Source organism: Elaeis guineensis, chromosome 7 (genome assembly GCF_000442705.2).
Source record: "Elaeis guineensis isolate ETL-2024a chromosome 7, EG11, whole genome shotgun sequence".
NCBI classification, from domain to species: Eukaryota; Viridiplantae; Streptophyta; class Magnoliopsida; order Arecales; family Arecaceae; genus Elaeis; species Elaeis guineensis.
The window spans coordinates 97,612,615-97,633,690 of record NC_025999.2 but is presented as its reverse complement, the minus strand read 5'-3'; the positions used below and the strand labels follow the sequence as shown (position 1 = coordinate 97,633,690).

Sequence of the window (21,076 nt, the reverse complement as noted above, 5' to 3'; positions counted from 1 at the left end):
GAAAAATAAAAACTGGAGCCAAGGCTTAAAGAGGTGGAAATGATCAATGAAGCTCATGAGAAGGCCATCGAGGCCTTGAAAAGACAAATAAAGAAGAAGCAGGATAAGACAGCAAAGATAGTGAAACCATACAAGGCTTCCAAGGAGTTCGAGGATGAAGTGTTCGAGAGCTCTGAGGGTGCATATGACTACGCCTTCAGACAATGCCACAATCTGATCAAGAAGCTATATTCCGAGGTAGACATCTCCAAGGTCACTCCAAAGGTGGCTGTTGAGATGGATGTGAAGGGGGATGTTGAATCGCCCCCCAAAATAGTAGAGGAGCTAGCAAAAGAGTCGAGTCAGTCAACTATCAAGGTGAACACAATAGAAGCCATCACTGTGGAGCCCATATTTGTGGTACCTCCGACGGAGATCGAAGACCTCGAGGCCGGTAAGAAACTGGAGCCTACCCCAGTCGTGGAACCTACTATTACTAACATCGAAAAGCCAGAGCAACTCAAGAAGGAATTGACTAAGGAGAGCTCCAACACGTCGGTGATCATTGAGTAGAATTTTTTTTTCTTCTCGAGATGTACCGATCTGATACAGGTCTTTTTGTTTTTTTTTTTTATTTAAAAATATGTAAACTCGATATAGGTTCTTATTTTTATATATTTTTTTCAATATCAATGAAAAATTATTTTCTCAAGCACACTTGAGTCATGTAGTCTAGCAAATCTCATTATATGCCAGGATGAAATAATTATATATATCTTTCTAATTCAACGAAACCGAAAATTGATAACTAATTTAATAGAATCAAAGACTAATAACTTTAAATTCACCCACCATCAATTAACTAAAAACGGACTGGGCATACCTTTATTTGCATGACCGCAGATGGATCAAGTCTTAAAATTTGATCCGATAGTCGGTATTTTTAAGAGAACCTAAAGATAATCTCGCTCTAGATATTAATGTAACATCATATCGGTAAGAAACCGATGTAAAACCCCTCTGATCTTATATTTGGCACAAGTCGTCTGTCGATGGGGGGATCAAGTCCTCTGGGACTCTTCCGGATTGAAGTTCGGAGGAATACATATGCCTTTCAGAGTTTTACCGAACCTGAGTCCGGACAAACATTCATGCCCTTCGGGGCTCTGTCGGACTAAAATCCGAAAAAATATTCTTGCCCTTCGGGGCTCTATCAGATTGAAATCCAGATTAAGATATTGTGTTCTACGGAGCTTTATCAGACTGAAATTCGAATAAGCATTCATGTCCTTCAGGGCTCTATCAGACTAAAATCTAGATTAAGATATCGTGTCCTACGAAACTTTACTGGATTAGAATCCGGATTAGGATATCGTACCCTATGGAACTTTATCAGATTGAGATCCAGATTAATATATCATGCCCTACAGAACTTTATCGGATTAAAATTTAGATTGAGATATCATGCCCTATGAGGTTTTATCATATTGAAATCTGAATTAGGATATTGTACCCTATAGAGCTTTATTGAACTGAAATCCGGATTGATATATTGTGTCCTACTGAACTTTACTAGTTTAAAGACTGAATTCCAATACATGGAAGGATATGATGTACAAGAAAGAGCTCGTTAGAGCATTTTCATTGATAATATTTTTTAAGATTTTCAGAATGCTAAATACGGGGAATAATAGATCCGTCTAAATTCTTAATTCTATAAGCCATGGGTGAATTACATTAGTGACTCGATAGTACCCTTTCCAATTGAGAGCCAATTTACCTTGCTTAGTAGGCTTTGGAACTTTAGCTCATCTCAGGATAAGGTCACCCTTCTGAAATGACTTCAGCTTCATCCAGATGTTGTAATACTTAGCGATCCTCTGCTTATAGGTCACCATTCTGATATAGACTTGTTTTCTTATCTCAACAAGAAGATTCAGATCGATCCTCAATCGATTAGAATTGATTACTTCGTGAAAATTTCTGATTCTATCAGATAATAAGCCGATCTCCACTGAAATCACAGCTTCAGTCCTATAAGTGAGTCTGAAAGGAGTTTCTCTTATCAGAATTCAATGTGTGGTTCAGTATGCTCACAATACACTCTGCAATTCTTCAGCCTACAAACTTTTAGCATTAGTGAGCTTTGTCTTCAAACTATAAAGGATAGTTCTATTGGTCACTTCAGCCTCACTATTCGACTATGGATGTCCAACAAAAATGAGTCGGTGATTAATATGAAACTTGGAGCATAATTTTTTGAACTTGGAGTTGTTAAACTACCGATCATTATCAGTGATGATGATCCGAGGTAAATCAAAATGATAGATTATGGATTTTCAGGCAAAATCTTGTATCTTTTTCTTTGTGATGTGGGCTAATGATTTCGCTTCTGCCCATTTGATGAAATAATCAATAGCCACCATTAGAAAGTTTTTTTGACCTGCCGCCACTAGGCCCCAGTATATCCATCCCCCAAATTGCAAAAGGCCAAGGGGTACTAATTGAAATAAGCTCCACAGTAGGTTGATGTTGGATATTGGCATACCTTTGGCATTGGTTGTACTTATTGATAAGATCAGCTGCATCTTTTTGAATAGTTGGAAGTAGTAACCCTATCGGATTATTTTATAAGCAAGCGATCTGCCCCCCAGATAGTTTTCACATATGCCCTTATGCACTTCTCGAAGTGCGTAATCAACTTCATATGATGTCAAACAATAAAATAAAGGAAGAGAATAAGACTTTTTTTATACAAATGGCCTTCTTGGAGAACAAATCACAGAGCTTATCTTCTAATGCTTCTGGTCTTGATCGGATCATTGGATAGGACTCCTTTAGATATGTAATCTATGAGGGGATCAATCCAACTCGACTCATGACCAATCTAAAATATGGAGAGTACTTCAATACTAGGCCTGTCCAACTATTCAATCAATACTTTTTGATTCAATTCGAAAAAATCAGAAGTGGTGAGATGCGATAGAGCGTCATCCAAGATATTTTTCAATCTAAAAATTTGGAGCACTTCAAATTTCTCAAAATTTTCAGATAGCTTTTTGACATTCTGTAGATAACGGACCATAATGGAATCCTCGGCTTAAAATTAATCTCGAATTTGGCCGACCACAAGTTATGAGTCCATGAAAATCTTTAATTTTCTGACCCCGAACTCTTTTGCCATCTTGAGACCCACCGGTAGGACTTCATATTCAGCACCATTATTAGAAATATTAAAATTGAACCTCAGGATGCTCAGTTATAAACCCTTCAGGACTAGCTAGAATCAAACCAACATCATTTTTCTGAGAATTTGAAGCTCCATCTATGTGAAGAATTCAAAATGAATCATTATTTTTAGGACTTATCGGGATTGAGCCATCATTCGGGATAGTATATTTCATGATAAAATCAGCTAACACCTGACCTTTAATAGCAGTTCAAGGTCGGTAGTGAATATTAAATTCACTGAGTTCAATGGCCTATTTGACGATCTGACCTGAAGTATCAACTCTTTGTATAATCGATCTGAGCGACTGATCTGTCAATACTGCCATAGTATGAGCTTGAAAATAAGATCTGTCTCTGGACTGCCACGATCAAAGCATATATCATTTTTTTAATCTTTTTATATCGAATTTTTGCATCCCACAATACTTTGCTGGGATAGTAGATAGGTCTCTAAATTTTTCTTTCTTTTTAAATAAAAATTGAGTTGACTACAAAAAATGAGATGGAAATATACATGCATAGTTCTTCACCTTCGACCAGCTTAGAAAGAAGAGGAGGAGAGTCAAGATACTTCTTCAGATCTTCAAAAGTAGTCTGACATTTTTCTGTCCAATGAAAATTTTTGATATTTTTTAATACTTTAAAGAATGGAAGGCATCTTTCTACTGATCTAAAAATAAATCGACTAAGGGCTGCTACTGGCCCAATGAGCTGTTGGATTTCTTTAATAGAAGTCGGGCATTTCATTTTCAATAAAGATCTAATCTTTTTAGAATTAGTTTCTATTTCTTTTTTATTAATGAGAAAATCAAAGAACTTATCTGAGCCAACTTCAAAAGCACATTTGTTGGGATTGAGCTTCATCTGGTGCCTTCTAAGTTCTCCAAATGCTTCTTTCGGGTTGATAATATGCTGATCCTCCTTGGTGCTCTTTACTATCATATTGTCAATATAGACCTTCACATTTCGATCAATTTTGTTACTTGAAAATCTTGTTGATGAGGTGTTGGAATGTAGCACCTGCATTTTTAAGGTATCATTTTGTAACAATACAAACCTCTTTCGGTGATAAAGGCAGTATTTTTTTCATCTTTTAGAGCCATTTAAATTTGATTATAGACAGAGAAAGTATCCATAAAGCTGAAAAGTTTGTGACCAAAGGTAGCATCTACAAGCTGATCAATTTTCGACAGAGAAAAATTATATTTTGGGTAAGCTTTATTAAGATCTTTGTAATCAATGCAGATCCTCCATTTGCCGTTAGCTTTCTTGACCATAACAACATGGGCTATCCACTTCAGATAGTGAGCTTTCTTGATAAATCTTGCTTTTAAAAGTTTATCAATTTCTTCATCAATGGCTTTTTACCTTTTCAGGATGAATCTTCTTTTCTTCTATTGAACCAGCTTGAAATTTGGATCCACATTTAGTTTATGAATAATCATATCGGCTGGGATGCTAGGCATATCAAAAGTTGATCAAGCAAAGATATCAATATTTATTCATAGAAACTTAATCAGTCTCTCTCTTAAGCCAGGTTTAAGATTCACATCGATCTGGATCATTTTTTTTTGAATCATCTTTCAAAAAAATGGCTTCAAGCTTTTCCATCGATTCACCTTGGATTTTTTCGACCTTATCTAGTGCATCTAGTATATCAACTGGTGTAGTTTCTGTCAGTTGATTCATTTTAGTAAAAATCATAAAATACTCTCTAGCTACTGTCTAATCGCCATACATTTTACCAACTCTTTTAGTCAGAAAATACACCAATAGATTGTAAGTAGAGACAATGACCCCGAGAGTGTTAAAATCGGGTCGATCGAGAATAGCATTATAAGCAGATGAGACTCTAACTATCAGAAAAATGAGCTATACTGTTGACTGCCTTGATTCCTGTCCTGCCATAATTGGTAGAGTGATTTCTCTTTCAGCTGCCATTGAATTTTTTGAGAACCCGACGAGGGGAGTATTGATCTGTCTAAGTTGTCCGATCAGATTCATTTTTGAGAAAGCATCATAGAACAATATATCGACAGAACTTTTATTATCAATAAGAACTCTTTTTACATCATATTTTACTATCATCATAGAGATGACGACAGCATCATTATGAGAGGTTTGGATCTCCTTTACATCATTTTCAAAAAAAAAAATAATATCTTCAGTTTTCTGCCTCTTGGGGGATGGATCATCAATACCAAACAGGATGCTAGATATCATATTGATAACACCAGTAGTTGGTTAGTTGTGATCATAAGAAGTTTCTTCTGCTAGAGGTCTGTATTCTTCGAATTTGGTCGGTCTGACATATTTACCGAGGTAACCCCAGTGCATCAGGATTTCTTTCTCATCTCACAGCTGTCTGCATTTCTCGATATCATGATCATGATCTCTATGGAATCGACAATACTTTCGCTTATCTCTTTTCTCTGGTGGGATCCTCAAAGGATCAGTTCTTCAGAGATATCTCTGCCCTTCAATCTCCATCAGAATTTGAGCTTGGAGAGCAGACAGAGGGACATATGAATTAAAATATCGAGGTGGACTTCTTGACCTCAGATTTTTTCAGGGTTGATTTGAATTTTCAGTTCGCTCATCACTCTTCTTTGATCATTTTTTTTTCGTTCTTATCCTTCTTTGCCTACCTTAAGATAGTCTCTTCCTTCTTGGCCTAGGCATATTTATGTATCTGGTCGAGCATCTTATCATAGGTGTCGGAAAAGTTTTTATTCAAAAAAAAAATCAAATGGTTGCTCCAGAGTCTTCTTTTCAAAGCATATATGGCAACTTATTCATTAAAATTTTTTTCCTCTAGGGTGGCCCCATTGAAACGAGCCATGTATTTTCGAAGATCTTCTCCTTTCTATTACTGAACAGAGAAGAGACTATCCACATGCCTCAAATGAGATTTATTAGTGCCAAAATAAGTGACAAACAATCTTTCAAATTGCTCAAAAGAAGAAATGAACCCTTGTGGGAGTGCAGAAAACCAAATCTTCACTATCTTCTTGAGGGTTGTAGGAATAGCAATGTACAATAGGACATCAGAAGCCCTTTGTAAAGTTATGAGGGTCTTGTAGCCCTCAATATGATCCACTGAATTAGCAGAGCCATCAAAAGATTCAATGGTAGGCATCTTGAACCGATTCGAAATAGGTTCACTCAAAATTTTATGAGAAAAAGGAGATCGAAAATTGAAACTATCTTTTTTTTTTAGATCAACCCCCTATCTGGAGCTCCATTATATATCTTTCAAGATTCAGGACCTTGTGCTCCAGATCACTCCCTCTTTGAACTTTCAGAGTGCTAGAGACAAATTTGTTGTCAGCCTCATCAATGTGGTGTTCGTCTTGATGGGCTGATTGAAGACTATGTTGAGATAAAGTATTTAAGGGAGGAGCTTCTTTCGATGGTTGCTCCTCCCTCTTTTCAAGTTGTTGAATAGCTGCTGTCAGAGTTTGGACTTACTGAACAAGAAAGCTAAATTGCTGAGAATCAACAATAATTGGCTATTATGGTGGCGCCTTCGGTACTCCTTCTGGAGTGGAGGGAGAAGGATGCTGAGCTCTTATCTTGACCATCTTTTTCATAAAAGAATTCGAGAGCCCCTTCCTCTAGCACCAATCTGTTACTTCGAGCTCGAAATCTAGAGTAAAGTAAATCAACTTGAGCAAGATTGGACTGAAGCAATCTTTGTGATCTGACGAAAACTCCACCTATCTGTAAAACTAGTCAAGAAATTAGATGGAGATCCTTCGATTCTTCATCCTTCAATGCTTAAGTCAGTTCGAACATTGAGAACAGAGGTGAAAAAGAGTAGAAGAGCAAGAGAAATTAAATAAAACTGGAGAACTTAGTAGGAGCTAAGAGTCTAGCTTGATTTTCTACTGACAAAGTTTCTCCTAATTTTTGAGAGTTGGACTTACCCATGAAGGATCCCTGACACTCTATTTATAGAGAGAATGATGAGACCGTTCAAGAGTTTGTTAGGCCATTAGGAGAGTCTGTTAGGTGGTTAGAGAGCCATCTGTAAGTGAGCTGGTGTACAGCTGTATATATGAGCTAAATGTGGGATCGTGGCCAGCTGTGGCCTGGTAGGAGAAATCACTGTGAGCGTTTGCAGAATAGCTAAGTCCGTCACAATAATAGTTCACCTCGATAGAAGATGGGGATAAACATAACGTTCCAGAATAGAGAAGATCGGGATTCAGATCGGCACATATCCGATCCGAATATTTTTGTCAGCAGAGACGTCATCTGGAGAGTATAGGGTCGTCTTTTATTCAAATCGATAAAATACCGAGCTGAATCTGCTTTATAGATAAATTGGTATGTTGGAATCTGGTATTTTAAGATTGATATCTCTTTGATCTCGTACAATGATATCACATGTCTCGAGATCGGTTTAATGCACCAACATAACCTAAAAATATACTTAGCTTTTGTCTAATCTACCAAGGTAACTCAATTTACCCATCAATAGATGAGACATAGTTTTGTAATAAAGACAAAGTTATAATAACCATGCTGTAGAACAAAAAATTCTTATTGCAATGATGCTTTAAGGGTCAACTATTAATCAATGTCACTTGATATTTCAACTAGCGATATTTCTCATATTTACAGAGAGGCCAACTAACCTACTAATTGGCTCTATAAAGAGTCTTTCTTTGTTCATTCTAGAGATTAGGCTAGTTGTTTTTCCTGCACTCTTGATTATAGCTTAATTTTATATTCTTGCACCATCACTAATTGTCCTTAGGCTTTATCTCTTGTGTTGGGTGGATGTCTGGTCAGGACACCACCTCCCAAGATCCTTTCAGTACCACGCGATGCAGCAGGAAGAAAGAAGAAATAAAACAAAAGGAAAAACAATCAAAATACGTGGATCAGCCACAAAAGGGCTCGCCTCCACGGGACATGCAAACTTCACTATGAAAAGAAAATTTTACAAGAGGAGACCTCACCCTCAACCCTTGTACACCCAATTCTCTCTCACATGAAGTTCCCCTCACAAAAGCTCTCTCTCTCTTGGAGACCCCCCTGAACCCCTGAAGAGCCTGGCGACCGCTGTCCAGGAGCCTCCTGCTCCTTCTCTCACAGCGCCTCACACCTCTCTCTCTCCTCTCGGTTCGTACGGCGGCGAGAAACCGAAAAACCACACCTCTCTGTTACCTCACAGCCTTTTTATAGGTTTAAACAGGCTTTAAACCTTGATTAGAGAAGGATTAGGAATCCTAAACAAAGCCAAAAACCCCTCCGGACCGTTGGATCAAGACCGGGAGCGTCCTCGACCCTTAGATCGCGCTCCGGTCCACGAAATAGGGCCGTGGACCGCGAGAAACGCGTGGGAAACGCCCACGCGGTCCACAGACCGCTCCGTGGACCACCCGGTCCATGGTGGACCGAGGATGGGCCAGCAGGCCGCTGGGTCGCGCGTCCCGCGCGGGCCTGGGCCTGGGACGCGCGTCCCGCGCGCCGCCGCCTGCGGCCGCGCTGCTGCCGTCCGCCGCCGGTCGCCGGCGGTCCTCCGCCGCCTCGATTTTCGTGCCATCTTCGAAAGCTCGTATCTTCTCCATCCGAGCTCCGATTCAGGTGATCTTGGTCTCGTTGGACTCCATTTTTCGCCGCGAACCTCGCTGTGGGCTCAATGTGGGCTGAATCTCGAGGCGTCAAATCCTAACATCTTGATTGGGGCTATGTGACTCCAAAAAGAACCACTGCAGCAATATGAATAGCTATCATTGATTGAAAAATGCTAGCAAAGAGTGCATTAAATGTCAACAATTCTATTGTCGGTAATTTAATAAAATGCCAAATAAAATTGTGTTGGAATTTACAACCCGGAATTTTAACGTGCGCAGGGAAAATTATGAATTGGTAGCCATACTTTGCTTTTTCTCCCAACATTTTTTAAATGCCATGGTTGTCCCTTCCGGCATTCATAATACCAAGAAAATCCTTGTATAATGTTCATCTTTTTTTCAACATTCACCGGTGACAAAGATCCCTTTTCATAAAACTTCGTGATAGAACCTATATAAAACGATTATCTCCAAAAATTCATAAGACAAATTGTAAAACTAGAATTTAAGTCCATGAACCAAAATATATATTGACATCAGCATCCATGGATAGATTTAGCCCTCAGGAGTAAAGTTCTTGATACAAATTTATGACAAATCGCATTTTATTCTTGACAAGGAATAACAAAGTCTAACAAAAATAAATCCGCAACAAAAAGAAGGAAAGAAAGAAAAGAAAAAATTGATCGTACTTCAATTATAGATCAATAAGTTCACCTGCAAAATGACAAAGTGGATAAATAGCTTATAACAAAACAAATTTGCTGTGCAGAGAAAATTGAATCTTGTTGTATCTTCAGAATTAATTAGTGCATTTGAAAATAATTCCTAGGTAAAAGTTGAAGCAATCTCTGTTAAACAATTCTCGAGCCACATCAAAGACTCTTGACTACACAAACTCCCATTTCTTACCAGCTTGGATGGATCTGCACTCGTGGGAACTTCTAATGCTAAGGGACGCCTTGAGATGACTTCAAACCCAACTGCATAAGAGAATAAAAAGAATAACAAGTACAATATCACTTCCATTCTTTAAAAAAAAAAAAAGGTACAATATCACTTACATGAATTTTGTAAATACATGAAAAGTTAAAAGTCCACAAGGATAAAATTCCAACCCATGGTGGGGATGTGTATACCGTAAGAACATGTGAAGATTGCTTCAACTTCTTGTAAGCTACAAGTAATCAGTTGGCCATAAGTTTTATTTAAAGCAGCATATATGATAATGATTTCACCTTTTCTTCTTAATTCAAAAACATAATTAAGTGTTCCATTGAATCCTTTTTAGTAAGGTTGGGTCCCTTTATGTGATATTCTTGGTTGTTTTTAGGAAAATCGAACATTGGCTTCTTCTCCTTCTTTTATATATATATATATATATATATATATATATATATATAAAAGATGGAGCATTCATTTAATCCTAACATAAATATAACCAAAAAGCAAAAAAAAAAAAAATCAAATTCCATGAAATGGCACTGGAGCAGCCCCTGCATCTGTCCACAAGATTTTTCCAAAATGCTTCACAATGAAAAAGGCAATCTAGTCTGCAGTATTGTTTGTCTCTTGGCAAACATGTTTGGTGTTTAATCAAATATACTTTCTAAGCCGCTTTGAGATATCACATGGGAGTGAATGTGTACTGTTCACCCTCATGTCTCTCTGAATTCATCTCACCACTATAGCTGAATCTCTCTTAACAACAAGGTGGTCAATTCCCGATGTCAACATCACATAAATAATATCCGTATCGGTTGCCTGCAGCTTCGCTTTTGGAATGATGGGCTCAAGAATAGGAATGGCAACATGTAGGATTTGAATAGGGTATTGTACTATCCATCCCCAAATTCGAACTTAATACTCTATATCCAAACTCTATTCGATATCCGATTAGATAAGAAAAGAGATATTCATCCCCATACTCAATGGGTTAGAGAATACCTATGGATAACTCATTTCTCCATATCCGTCCCATACCCAAAAAATAAACAACAAAAATAATTTTATGATTTAAAGATGAATCACTATCATGTGATGAATTAGAATTGCCTATTTGAAGACAAAACCATAATGAAAAAAAAAAAATATTATTATTATTATTATTATTGATATTTTAAACAAGTTTATATTTCTCAATTTATAAAGATGGAAGAACATTATTTTTAAATAAAACAAAACTACCTCAATTAGAGCTTGTTTAAAAAGACAAAGAATTCAAAATTATAATATTTTTAAGATATAAAAATATTAATTATTTTATTCTATAATAAAAAGATTAAGTCAAAAAGAAGCTTGAGATACTAAAAGATAATGAGAACAAAAATATATATATATAAATACAATTCAATAATTGATGAAAGTAATATAATTATCACATTAACTATAAATTGAATATTTATATATAGAGATAGATCATATATATATATATATATATATATATATATATATATATATATTATATATATATATATATATATATATATATATATATATATATATATATATATATATATATATATATATTCGGGTATGAATTCGAGTATTATTCATATTCGTAGGTTTGGATCGGATTCGGATGGAAAACAGCATTACCATAGCCTACCCATATCCGGCTAGAGTTTTCAGGTTTTTTCCAAATCCGAATCTAAACTCGGTCAAACCCTATTTTTCGGATTTGATCGGATTTGGATAAGGTGCATACCCATCGGATCAGATCGATTTTGCTATCTCTACTCTAGAAGATAACTACCATCTATGACCACCAACTTCTAATCTGGCCATGAACCACAAATCTAACTCCTTTACTATTGATCACACTATCATTGAAGTTGACCTTAAAACAACTTAAAGATGAGAGTTTCCAAATGATGAAAATCATATAGATCACTGCACGAATAGAAAGAGAGCTTTAGGAATCCAAAGACATCAAGGTCAAATTAGTCAACGATTGGTGAATGATCTCAATAGCCTGACTCAAATCTCTCTCCATAACAAAAGAAGTCTTTGAATACTAAGAAAGTCTTTGTACATTCCAAATACCCATTTTACTATGGTTCTCAATAGGAGAAGATTTTCTTCCTTCCAAATTGTTATAAGTGATTGAGGACTATAGGCACTAGTGGTTGAGGACTATAGGCACTTGGAGAGGCTTTTCAGAAACTACTATCTGATAATAGCTTTAAGAGTATCAAAAGAAGATAGTAGAAGGCTTTTCCATGGCCCATCTTTGCCGCCCCATGACACCCTCATTTTTTTATATTATAAACCAAACTTCTGACCCCCAAAAGATGCAAATTCAAAAAAAAATCATCAAATCTACGGCCATGATGATCGAAAAATGACTATTTCTTTGACAAAAATCAAAAAAAAAAAGACAGCTAAAATTTGTTCCTCCCACTAAATTTGCAATAGAAACAAGTACAAAAATCAAAATATTATGTGTCTCATGATTTTGATTGAAAGTGTCTGAGGGGTTAGACTATTAACCACAATCAAGATTATGACCTTACACTAGATTGGGGAGAGCCCTTCCACATACTTTCCCTTGTCTTGCTTTCCATTAGACAAAAACCCTTGAGATCCCATTAGGATAGGATTGGAAGGAGGGGAGTGCATGCACCTGGTCTTAGGAATTTTTTGCTAAATTAGCTGGCTAATCCAGAACAAAGATGGATTATTAACTACTATTTTTGTGTTGATAGTTGTGTACTATATTATTTCTTGAGTTTGGATCTTCTGTAGTGTGATTTTTGGATTGCAAAGTTCTGTACCATTGGGGATAGCTACCAAATCATCTATCTTAAAGATGTGCGATTTATCTTAAAAGATGTCATATATATTTTTTAGCAGAATATATAATATGTTGGGAGAGTTAAAGGAGTGCTGCATGTCTCTAAGATAAATGATGAGATGGCTATTCATGATGATACCGTACTTTATGGTATAAAAACTTACACCATATAGATTACATTTTTATTTTCTTAAAATATATTATATAAAATACTGGGGTGATCCGAAGATCTAGTGCACTGGATTAATCTTATTGCGATCAAGGGCTCGTGGCTCGGACGGATCAATCTCCGCTGTCGTGTATTTAAGATATTGTTCGCTTCGATCTTTGATCATTATGATATGTGACCTCATGATTTTATCCTTCAAAAACTATCTGATGAAAAATAAAAGATCCCATCTTATATAAGTCAGTTCTTCTTAACTCATAATTAATATGAAATTAATGATATATATTTTTTTTTATGTTATAATAAATTTAAAGATGATAGGTCAGGAGCAAACATCCAAGTGTAACGAAGTGATAGTACGGTGAAACCTAGACTTAGATACTTTCGAAAATACAAGATGGATGGTAGGGAAGGTGGCATTCGAAATAAAGTATGGTACCTCTTCGGAGGGAAGGGGAAAGGGCTGCGGACTTGCTTGGCCCTTTTTTTTCTATTAACTCCACCACTATTGGCTTCTTTAAGGTGGCCTATATTTTTTCCACGGGTATTCTTGGATCTCCTCGAGAGAGGAGACAATATGAAGGATGTTGATGGCTAGAAGCACTCTCTAGATCGAGGACTGTGGCGTGATATATATATATATATATATATATATATATATATATATATATATATATATATATATATATATATATATATATATATATATATATATATATTTCTAAGAACTGTAGCATGATACTTGTAAATTAAAAACTGAACGGGAGGCAAAAAAATCCACCTCAATGCAAAAAAGATTATAAATCATGACAAAGTACATATTTAAAAAATCTTAACACATGCTTATCTTATCATGTAATTAGTTAAAAAACTTCTAGACCTTGCATGTGTTTCTAATTTTGTCCATTACCAATTGGGGCAAAAAGAAAATGACTAGGCCAACAGAAACGGATATTAAATAATTAAAATTAACTATTCAAAACTAATTGAGCCAGACTTGTTTCAAAGTTCGCAATAACATGCTTACACACCTAGCACCGAATATCTTATAAAAAAAATCTACTTCAAATTTGGCAGCTCTCCTTTCATTTATAAAATTTTCTGTCAGTTTCTTGGATCCCATTATATCACTTTATTGCCAAAGAGCATAAATTCTCTGACCATATGATGCTTGAGATTGTCTTTTGAATGCAGCTTGTTCGGTCAGTTATAAAATATTATCTCTAGAACAGCTAACAATCTTCTCATCAATAAATCCATGAATCCATCTTGTTTCCCAACTGTTGTCAAGTTTCCCTTCTTTACCTGATACGCAAATGGCGGAAACTTCTAAACAAAGCCGTCAGCAGCTGCCGACTACCATGCATGATGTACTCAGCCCCCGGCCCCTGCCCCTGCCCTTCGAGGTTCACGTGTCCACTCTTCCCAAAAAAAAAAAAAAAAAAATCCTCACCTGCCTCGCACGTGTCATACACGAGCTTTTTGCGGTTTGCAAAGCGCCCTGTGCCAGGAAACATGATTACCTCAACTCCGCCGGCGGCACAGCAGACTACCGAAAGCCGGCGGAGCAAAAAGAAGGGCATGGCAGGCTGGAGGAAGACTGGTACCGATCGCTCGCTTCCATGAAACAGGGGTAGCGGATGTAATGATCGCCCTACCACTCACCCTCTCTTCGATTGAGGCTCTGGAGGATGGAGGGTATCACAAGGATCCACCGATCTCTTCTCGGAGGGGAGGAGGAACAAGATGAGGACTTCTTGGGCGAATCCAACGGCCCTTGCTCCCTATCTCCGCTCCAGGTCTTCCTCCCTTCCCAATGGAAAGCATGAAAATTTCTTCGATGATGCTCTTTTCGATTCGGTTGAAGTTTTGATTCGTTTTGCTGTTTTTGAGCAGAGACTCTATGGGTTCGCGGCGTGTCTGGTTGCTGGCTTGGCTTGTATGCTCTTGGTATCGAGCAAACCTTCCTTTAAATCTGCTGATTAATCTAACGACGAGGTTTATTTTATGTCGACGCTCGTTTCCTGATATTATCTAGGATGAGAAAGTTTCGTGTTTCTGAGATTTATTTGTTTATGTGCACCAAGAATGCAGTGCTGCCGTGCATTTTGTTACCAGTTTTCAGACAAATAGAGCAAGTAATTAGATTTATATGTGCTTTAATGCGTTATGTTTAAATTTTCTTTTGTTCCAGATGAAAACTTCTTGGGCTTGAATCTGCAAATGAACTCATTCATGCAAGATAAACTTAAATGTTCATTTCCATTATAGCTGTATTTAGCTTGTATTTGAAACTATACGAACTTTGATCATGTTTCCATTTGCTTATCCCTTTGATTTGACATTATTATCCAGCACTCATTCTAAATAACAATTCATGGAGATTGGACTGTGGAATTGGTCCATAGATTTTACTTTTAGGATGCCGTCAAATGTTGAGATGTGCTGTGTGTGCGTATGCAGGTGTTTGCAGATTCTTTTTTTTTCCTCTTTTCATGATTTGCAAGCACTGAGTTTCTGATGGTCTTGCCATTAGGTACCAGCCTTTCCATTCTGGAATTCTATGTATTATCCAGACAACAAAAGAGAAAAAAAAAGAGCAATTTGAAATATAGATATGGCAAAATTCCTCGATTTATAGTTTGATAGCTTTGATGCTTTTAAGAAGACACAAGCACACACGGATGCTCGCAGACTCTACATAGTCTTTGATTTCTGATTATGTGATATTTTGACTTTCGTGATGCTAATCATCTGTTCCCTCTTTCTTGTGCAGTCACTTATTGTTTTTTCAAAACCTATCAAATTTGCAGTGATGTTCACCTTTGGAAACATATTGGCTGTAGGAAGGTGGGTTTGTAGAGTTCTACATGACCTTGTTAGGCAACAATGTATCAAAACTTGATTTCTATCATTGATAATGATCGTCTTCTTGTAATCCTTAAGAATTGTTTTCATAGCAATGTGAATCTTGCTAGTGAAGAATTTCAATGAGGACAACTGTTGATTTTATAACTCTTGTTCTTTTTCACAAGCACTTATTCACTGCTAGCAAGAAGAATTTCAATGAGAACAATACTGTTTGATTTTATAACTCTTATCAACTCTCGTTCTTTTTCACAAGCACTTATTTCACTGCTCTTTTTCCTGGTGTTTTTCATTTCTGCTCTTTCTTCTCCTACTCTCAGTCTTCCTCCTTTCATCATGATTCAATTTTCTGAAAATCTCATATGGTAAATTGATGCTTAATGTGGCAGCACAGCCTTCCTGATTGGACCAGGACGACAGGTAAGAATGATGCTTGATCCAGTTCGTGTTTACGCAACAGTGATTTACATTGGATGTGTCATTCTAGCCCTTGTTTGTGCTCTTTGGGTAAGTATGATGCTACAAATTAACTAAAACATTATATCTTTATCCTTTAGCTGTTTCAGCAAAAGCATATGGACTGCAACTTAATGCATCCTCTGATTTTGTTTTCATTACTTATTGTTATGTTGTGCAGATTCATAACAAGTTGTTGGCACTTCTTGCAATTATAAGTGAAACTTGTGCTCTTATTTGGTAAGCCTGCTTTTCCCATCACGGTTTCTGTATATTACTTTAGTATCAATTTATTTGGATGCTGTGTCATCAATTTTACAAAGAGAATGTACAGAGACAGGAAAGAAGAATGTCAGATGTATAAGAAACTAAGCATTCCCATAGCCATTCGGGACTAAGCATTACCGATGGATGGAAAACTGTGGTCTATCTTAATAACAGGACATAGAATTTCTGTTGGATGTCAGATGATATTGCCATCATTGTTAACCATTAGTGATATATCATGATTACCCCTTCTCTCAACCCTTCCATCTTGCAAATCTTGTCGAGTCTAAAGAAAAAGGGACATAGGTTCAGTTCTTTTGGTTTTTAAAACAAGTCATTCTATAGAATATGTCAATTTTGTCTGATAAGTTATGGTTGTTGTATAGCTTTAGTGGTTTACCTAACCATGAGTTGTCTTGAAAAACATTTTTATGTGATTTTGTCTTCCAATAAATGTCGCTGGATCCTTATTTGGTTTTTTTTCAAGCTAACGAACTTAACATCACAGTCAGAACTCAGTTTCTCTCTTTATGTCATTGAATGGCATTGTTACCAAACCTAAGTATTTCCAAAGATGCTTGCTTGTTTTTCTATTCTAAGTTGCTTATATCATTATCCAGAGTCCTTGAAGCCAATGGCTTGCACCATAGATGGGAAATAATGAAGGAATCATCATTGAACTGCAGTCTACCACTCCCTGCAAGCAATTGAGGTGTTAATTGATCACTTTAAGATATACGATGCTCTTCATGAGCAAAGGGAGAAATTTGTTTAATTCATTGACAAGATCATAGAAAATGTTGTCTGAAGATCTAAACTTAGATAGGATTTTAGTTAGAATAGTTTTTTATCATCTTTGGCAAGAATGCTCAATTCTTATTGTATTTTTCGGGCTGTTATCCTGGAGTGACTTATTCAATATTAACAACTGTTCTGAAATTTGCTTATTGATGTGCTGTTTGATATTATACTTAAATTGTTATGAGTTATGGCCAGCTCATCAATTTATATTGAATACATGTTAAAAGTTTATCTGCAGATGCATAATATGATGACATCTGCACAACCGTCTAACCTAAAAAGTAAAAGAGCTATTGTTTCTACTATTTATTTAAATCTCCAAGACTCTTTCCTTACTGACATTGCATTAAGATTTCCAAGTATTTCGAGGTAAAACAAATATTCTTATGTTTTAGCAAGTGATACATCAAATGACTCACTTAATCTGACTCACTTAATCTAATAGAGAAAGCATCTATTAGAGTAATGATGATGGAATTAGCTAAACTTGTTTGTCAAAAAAGTGTAACACGTGGTCATCATTAAGTCAGTAGTCATGCACCTAAGACAGATACATGTGGACTGAGACATGCCTCCTAAAAGGCAGCGGACATATTTTAACTTAGGATAGAATCTTGTCAATAGGGGTTTGCCCCAACGGTAACGCCTCTTTGCTTGGCAACCAAACATTCTGTGTTCAAGTCTTGGGTGGTGCAATCCCAAGTATTTGTGCCAAGGTAATTATAGTGAAGGTAGGTCACCCTCCATTTCTCTGATATGTCTGTGTGTGAGAGAGAGAGAGAGAGAGAGAGAGAGAGAGTCTTGAATCATATTAAGCACTCACATAAGACTTCTAATTGCTAAAAAGAAGAAAAGGAAAAAAAAAATCTCATTTTCCTCTGTTAGGCCATCTTCTTTATTATATAAATTTGCTTCTTTATTGCTTTCCTCTCCGCAAGCTCATGATTTTCTTTGCCCAACATTGCTTGTTCTTCACTGCTAGAGATCTTTTTTATATGCTGCTGATAAATGATTAGCTTGGTGCCTTTGCATCTTTTGGGGATTGGGTGGCGGGGATTTGTTTTGTTTCTCATGACCTGGCAATATCTGATGATAGTATGATATTTGTGGTCTCGTCAAGGTTTTTGTCTTCAAGTTCTTCTTTTTGAACCTTCAGGTTGTCATCTTGGATGTTAGAACTACCACCTGCTTCCTAGGAATCCCAGGTTCATGCAGGATGTTCTTAACTACTGTACCTTTTAGAATCAAGTCATCAACATAAAGTTTTCTAATAATTTTTCACTGCAGAGCTCATTATCCAAGTCTTTTGTTTGCTGTTTGAGCCCTCAATATGTTTGGATGGATTTATTTTCCTCTTCACTGATGTGGAAGTTTTTTCTTCTAGAACATACTAAGAAGATAGCATTTGAGATTGCCTCTCATTGGAACATGAACTCCTGTTGGGTCATACTAGTAGATTGCATGTCATGCTAATCATCGTGTTGTTAACTTGTGGTACAAGTTCCTGCTGATCTGCTGAACTCTAAAGAAAAAGAACTCCCATATGGTGATGTTATCAGTTTAGATGACTACATCTAAACGGACTGCTAATGACTTGTGCTCTACTTTAGGTTTCTTTTGCTTTCAATGGTTTCATGGACAGGTTTAAAATAAACCTTTCTTGACCTCTCTAACAGTTACAATGATGTCTAGTGTGCTCAATATTGCTAATCAGCTTGGTGGTGCGCATGCATCTGAGTGTCAGATCTCTACATTATTCAAGTAGCGTAGGTTGCTTTGGTGGTGAGATGCCTCACTTGCATGGGTTCTGGCCCATGTCACAATAACTTTGACAGCAAGAGCACATCTTTATTCAAAAAGGGAAAACCCAAAGTTACATAAAGTTTTCACAGGTTTAAGTGCTTGTATTGTTTCTTGAGGAACTTGCCAGCTCTATGAGCTTAATTATGATGTTTGTTCACATGCATATGACCAGCTAGGCATGATAAAGCAACATAATGTATTGCTAATGACTGTCTAATTTAAGCATCATTTTAACAGAGTTGTTTAGCTTTTTCCCCCTGCCTGCCAGTTGTGTGGCACAGCAATTGAGATTATGAAACATCATTGTTAGAGTTTGGATTTGGTATTTGCTTTGATCATCTGTACAATCATAGTAAGACAAGCCATCAGGCATTGGCTGTTGTTCAGTAACTATGCCATATAATAATTTGCTCAATGAGAGATCTCTTCCTCATGCGGGGTATAGTCTGGATGTATTGAGTTATTTTCAAAGTTCAATTTTTGGATATATTGTTGGATGGATGTTCACCAGTTTGGGCACGTCATTGTGGCTTTTTCAGGTACAGCTTGTCTTATGTGCCATTTGCTCGGAGAATGGTCTCAGAATTGCTTATAAGTTGCTGTGACACTGAGATATAGGCTGATGCTGAGTCAGTGATGGTTGGCAACTCCTGTATTCTTATGATGGTAATACACATTCCTCTAATGATTGCTGATTATGGAAACCTTGAGTGACACCACATTTTCCTCCTGTTCTTTTTCCTTTTCATTTGTTGTGCATGAGAATGCCCGTTTGTCTTGTACCTTTTAGGGGGCTTTAGGAGATTCTTTTGAGGTTCCACAAGGGTGTTGACATCTCTCTCTCTCTCTCTGTGTGACATATTACAGTTTGATTTTAACTGATGATTGGTTTGTTTTCTTTTGGATTGTTATGGTTCACATTACATAGTGGCTAAGAGGCATCCGCATCTGCCTGCTTTTTACTGGTCTTCCTGATAATTGGGATAACATGGCAAGCTCTAGCCAATCAGCAACTAGTTTTGGAGTCTATTTTGAAAAATTGGAGAATCTTTGTTTTGGAAATAATTTGACAGTGCAATTGTCGGCAGCAGTTGATTGGGTCCGTCTGCCGTATAACCTGCATGCTGGTATTCGGGTTGTTGAATCACACCTCGTGCATTGGTGGGACCCACAAATATACAAATATATGGACTGCAGTAGGTGAAGTTGACCATTTAGTTGACCTCGAGTAGGAGAGCATGCAAATATTCGAGTGCACCTACCAAGCTAAGACGATTAGCAGCGAAGTAGGTCAAGCATGGGCTCGCGCCATCAGAAAATATTTTAGTAGCGCCTGCCTCTACCTTTCACTCTCTACGAAGCAGATACTAACATGACCGTTCAGTTACGTATTTTGATTTGGACAAGAGAGAGAGCTGGTAAATTCGATTCTTAATCAATTTATCATAAATAAATTTAAATTTAGGTTAAATAAATTTAAATTATAAATAGATCAATTTATTTAATCTATTTAATATTTAGATTAGATTTAAATTTTAGATATCTAATCTGTTTAATATTCAGATTGGATGGAGTCAGATAATTTATTTAATTTATTAAAGATATATTTAAAATTTATTTAATTTTTTTTGATCCATTTAATTTGATGTATTTAATTAATTTAATATTTAATAAATTTATTAAAAATTTATTTAATTTATTTTTGATCTATTTAATTTGATCTATTTAATACGTTTAGTCTGTTTAATCTAATTTGATCTGGTTAATAGACAGACTATAAACAGATTAATAGATTGGATCGAATTATCTGTTTAATTAATATGTTGAATTCAAATATAAATTTTTGATCTGTTTAAAAATATATCGGATTTAGATTGATAATTTTTTGATCTGATCCATATTGATTTGATTCGATCCGATTTAATTGCCGGCCCTTATAAGAGATTATGTGCTTCCAACATATCTTAAGCTGTCATTAAAGATATCTAACTATCGGCGAGAAATCTTCTACCATCCTAAAGACTACGTATCGTGTATGGTTAGCCTGCGTAATTAGGAGTTTGAATAATGCTTGACGTACCTCTTAGCGCACCCGGAATGAGAGCCGGACCGGACGTT

The 21,076-nt window shown here is 36.4% G+C and overlaps 1 protein-coding gene across 1 annotated transcript; it reads left to right on the top strand.

The window, feature by feature from the left end:
• Positions 1 to 14,287: 14,287 nt before the first annotated feature.
• Positions 14,288 to 19,856, top strand: LOC105048195 (uncharacterized). The gene is made up of 6 exons (XM_010927418.4): positions 14,288 to 14,562; positions 14,660 to 14,713; positions 15,540 to 15,613; positions 16,021 to 16,138; positions 16,269 to 16,327; positions 19,498 to 19,856. The coding sequence occupies exons 1-6, from the start codon at positions 14,455 to 14,457 to the stop codon at positions 19,574 to 19,576; spliced, it is 492 nt and encodes a 163-aa protein (XP_010925720.1). The 5' UTR covers positions 14,288 to 14,454; the 3' UTR covers positions 19,577 to 19,856.
• Positions 19,857 to 21,076: the final 1,220 nt, after the last annotated feature.

What these genes read in the sequence shown, in the direction of transcription:
- LOC105048195 (XM_010927418.4), top strand. Translation starts at nt 14,455, where the DNA reads ATGGAGGGTATCACAAGGATCCACCGATCTCTTCTCGGAGGGGAGGAG. An exon ending in GCTCCCTATCTCCGCTCCAG is followed by an intron (nt 14,563 to 14,659) that starts GTCTTCCTCCCT and finishes GTTTTTGAGCAG; the next exon opens with AGACTCTATGGGTTCGCGGC. An exon ending in AACATATTGGCTGTAGGAAG is followed by an intron (nt 15,614 to 16,020) that starts GTGGGTTTGTAG and finishes TTAATGTGGCAG; the next exon opens with CACAGCCTTCCTGATTGGAC.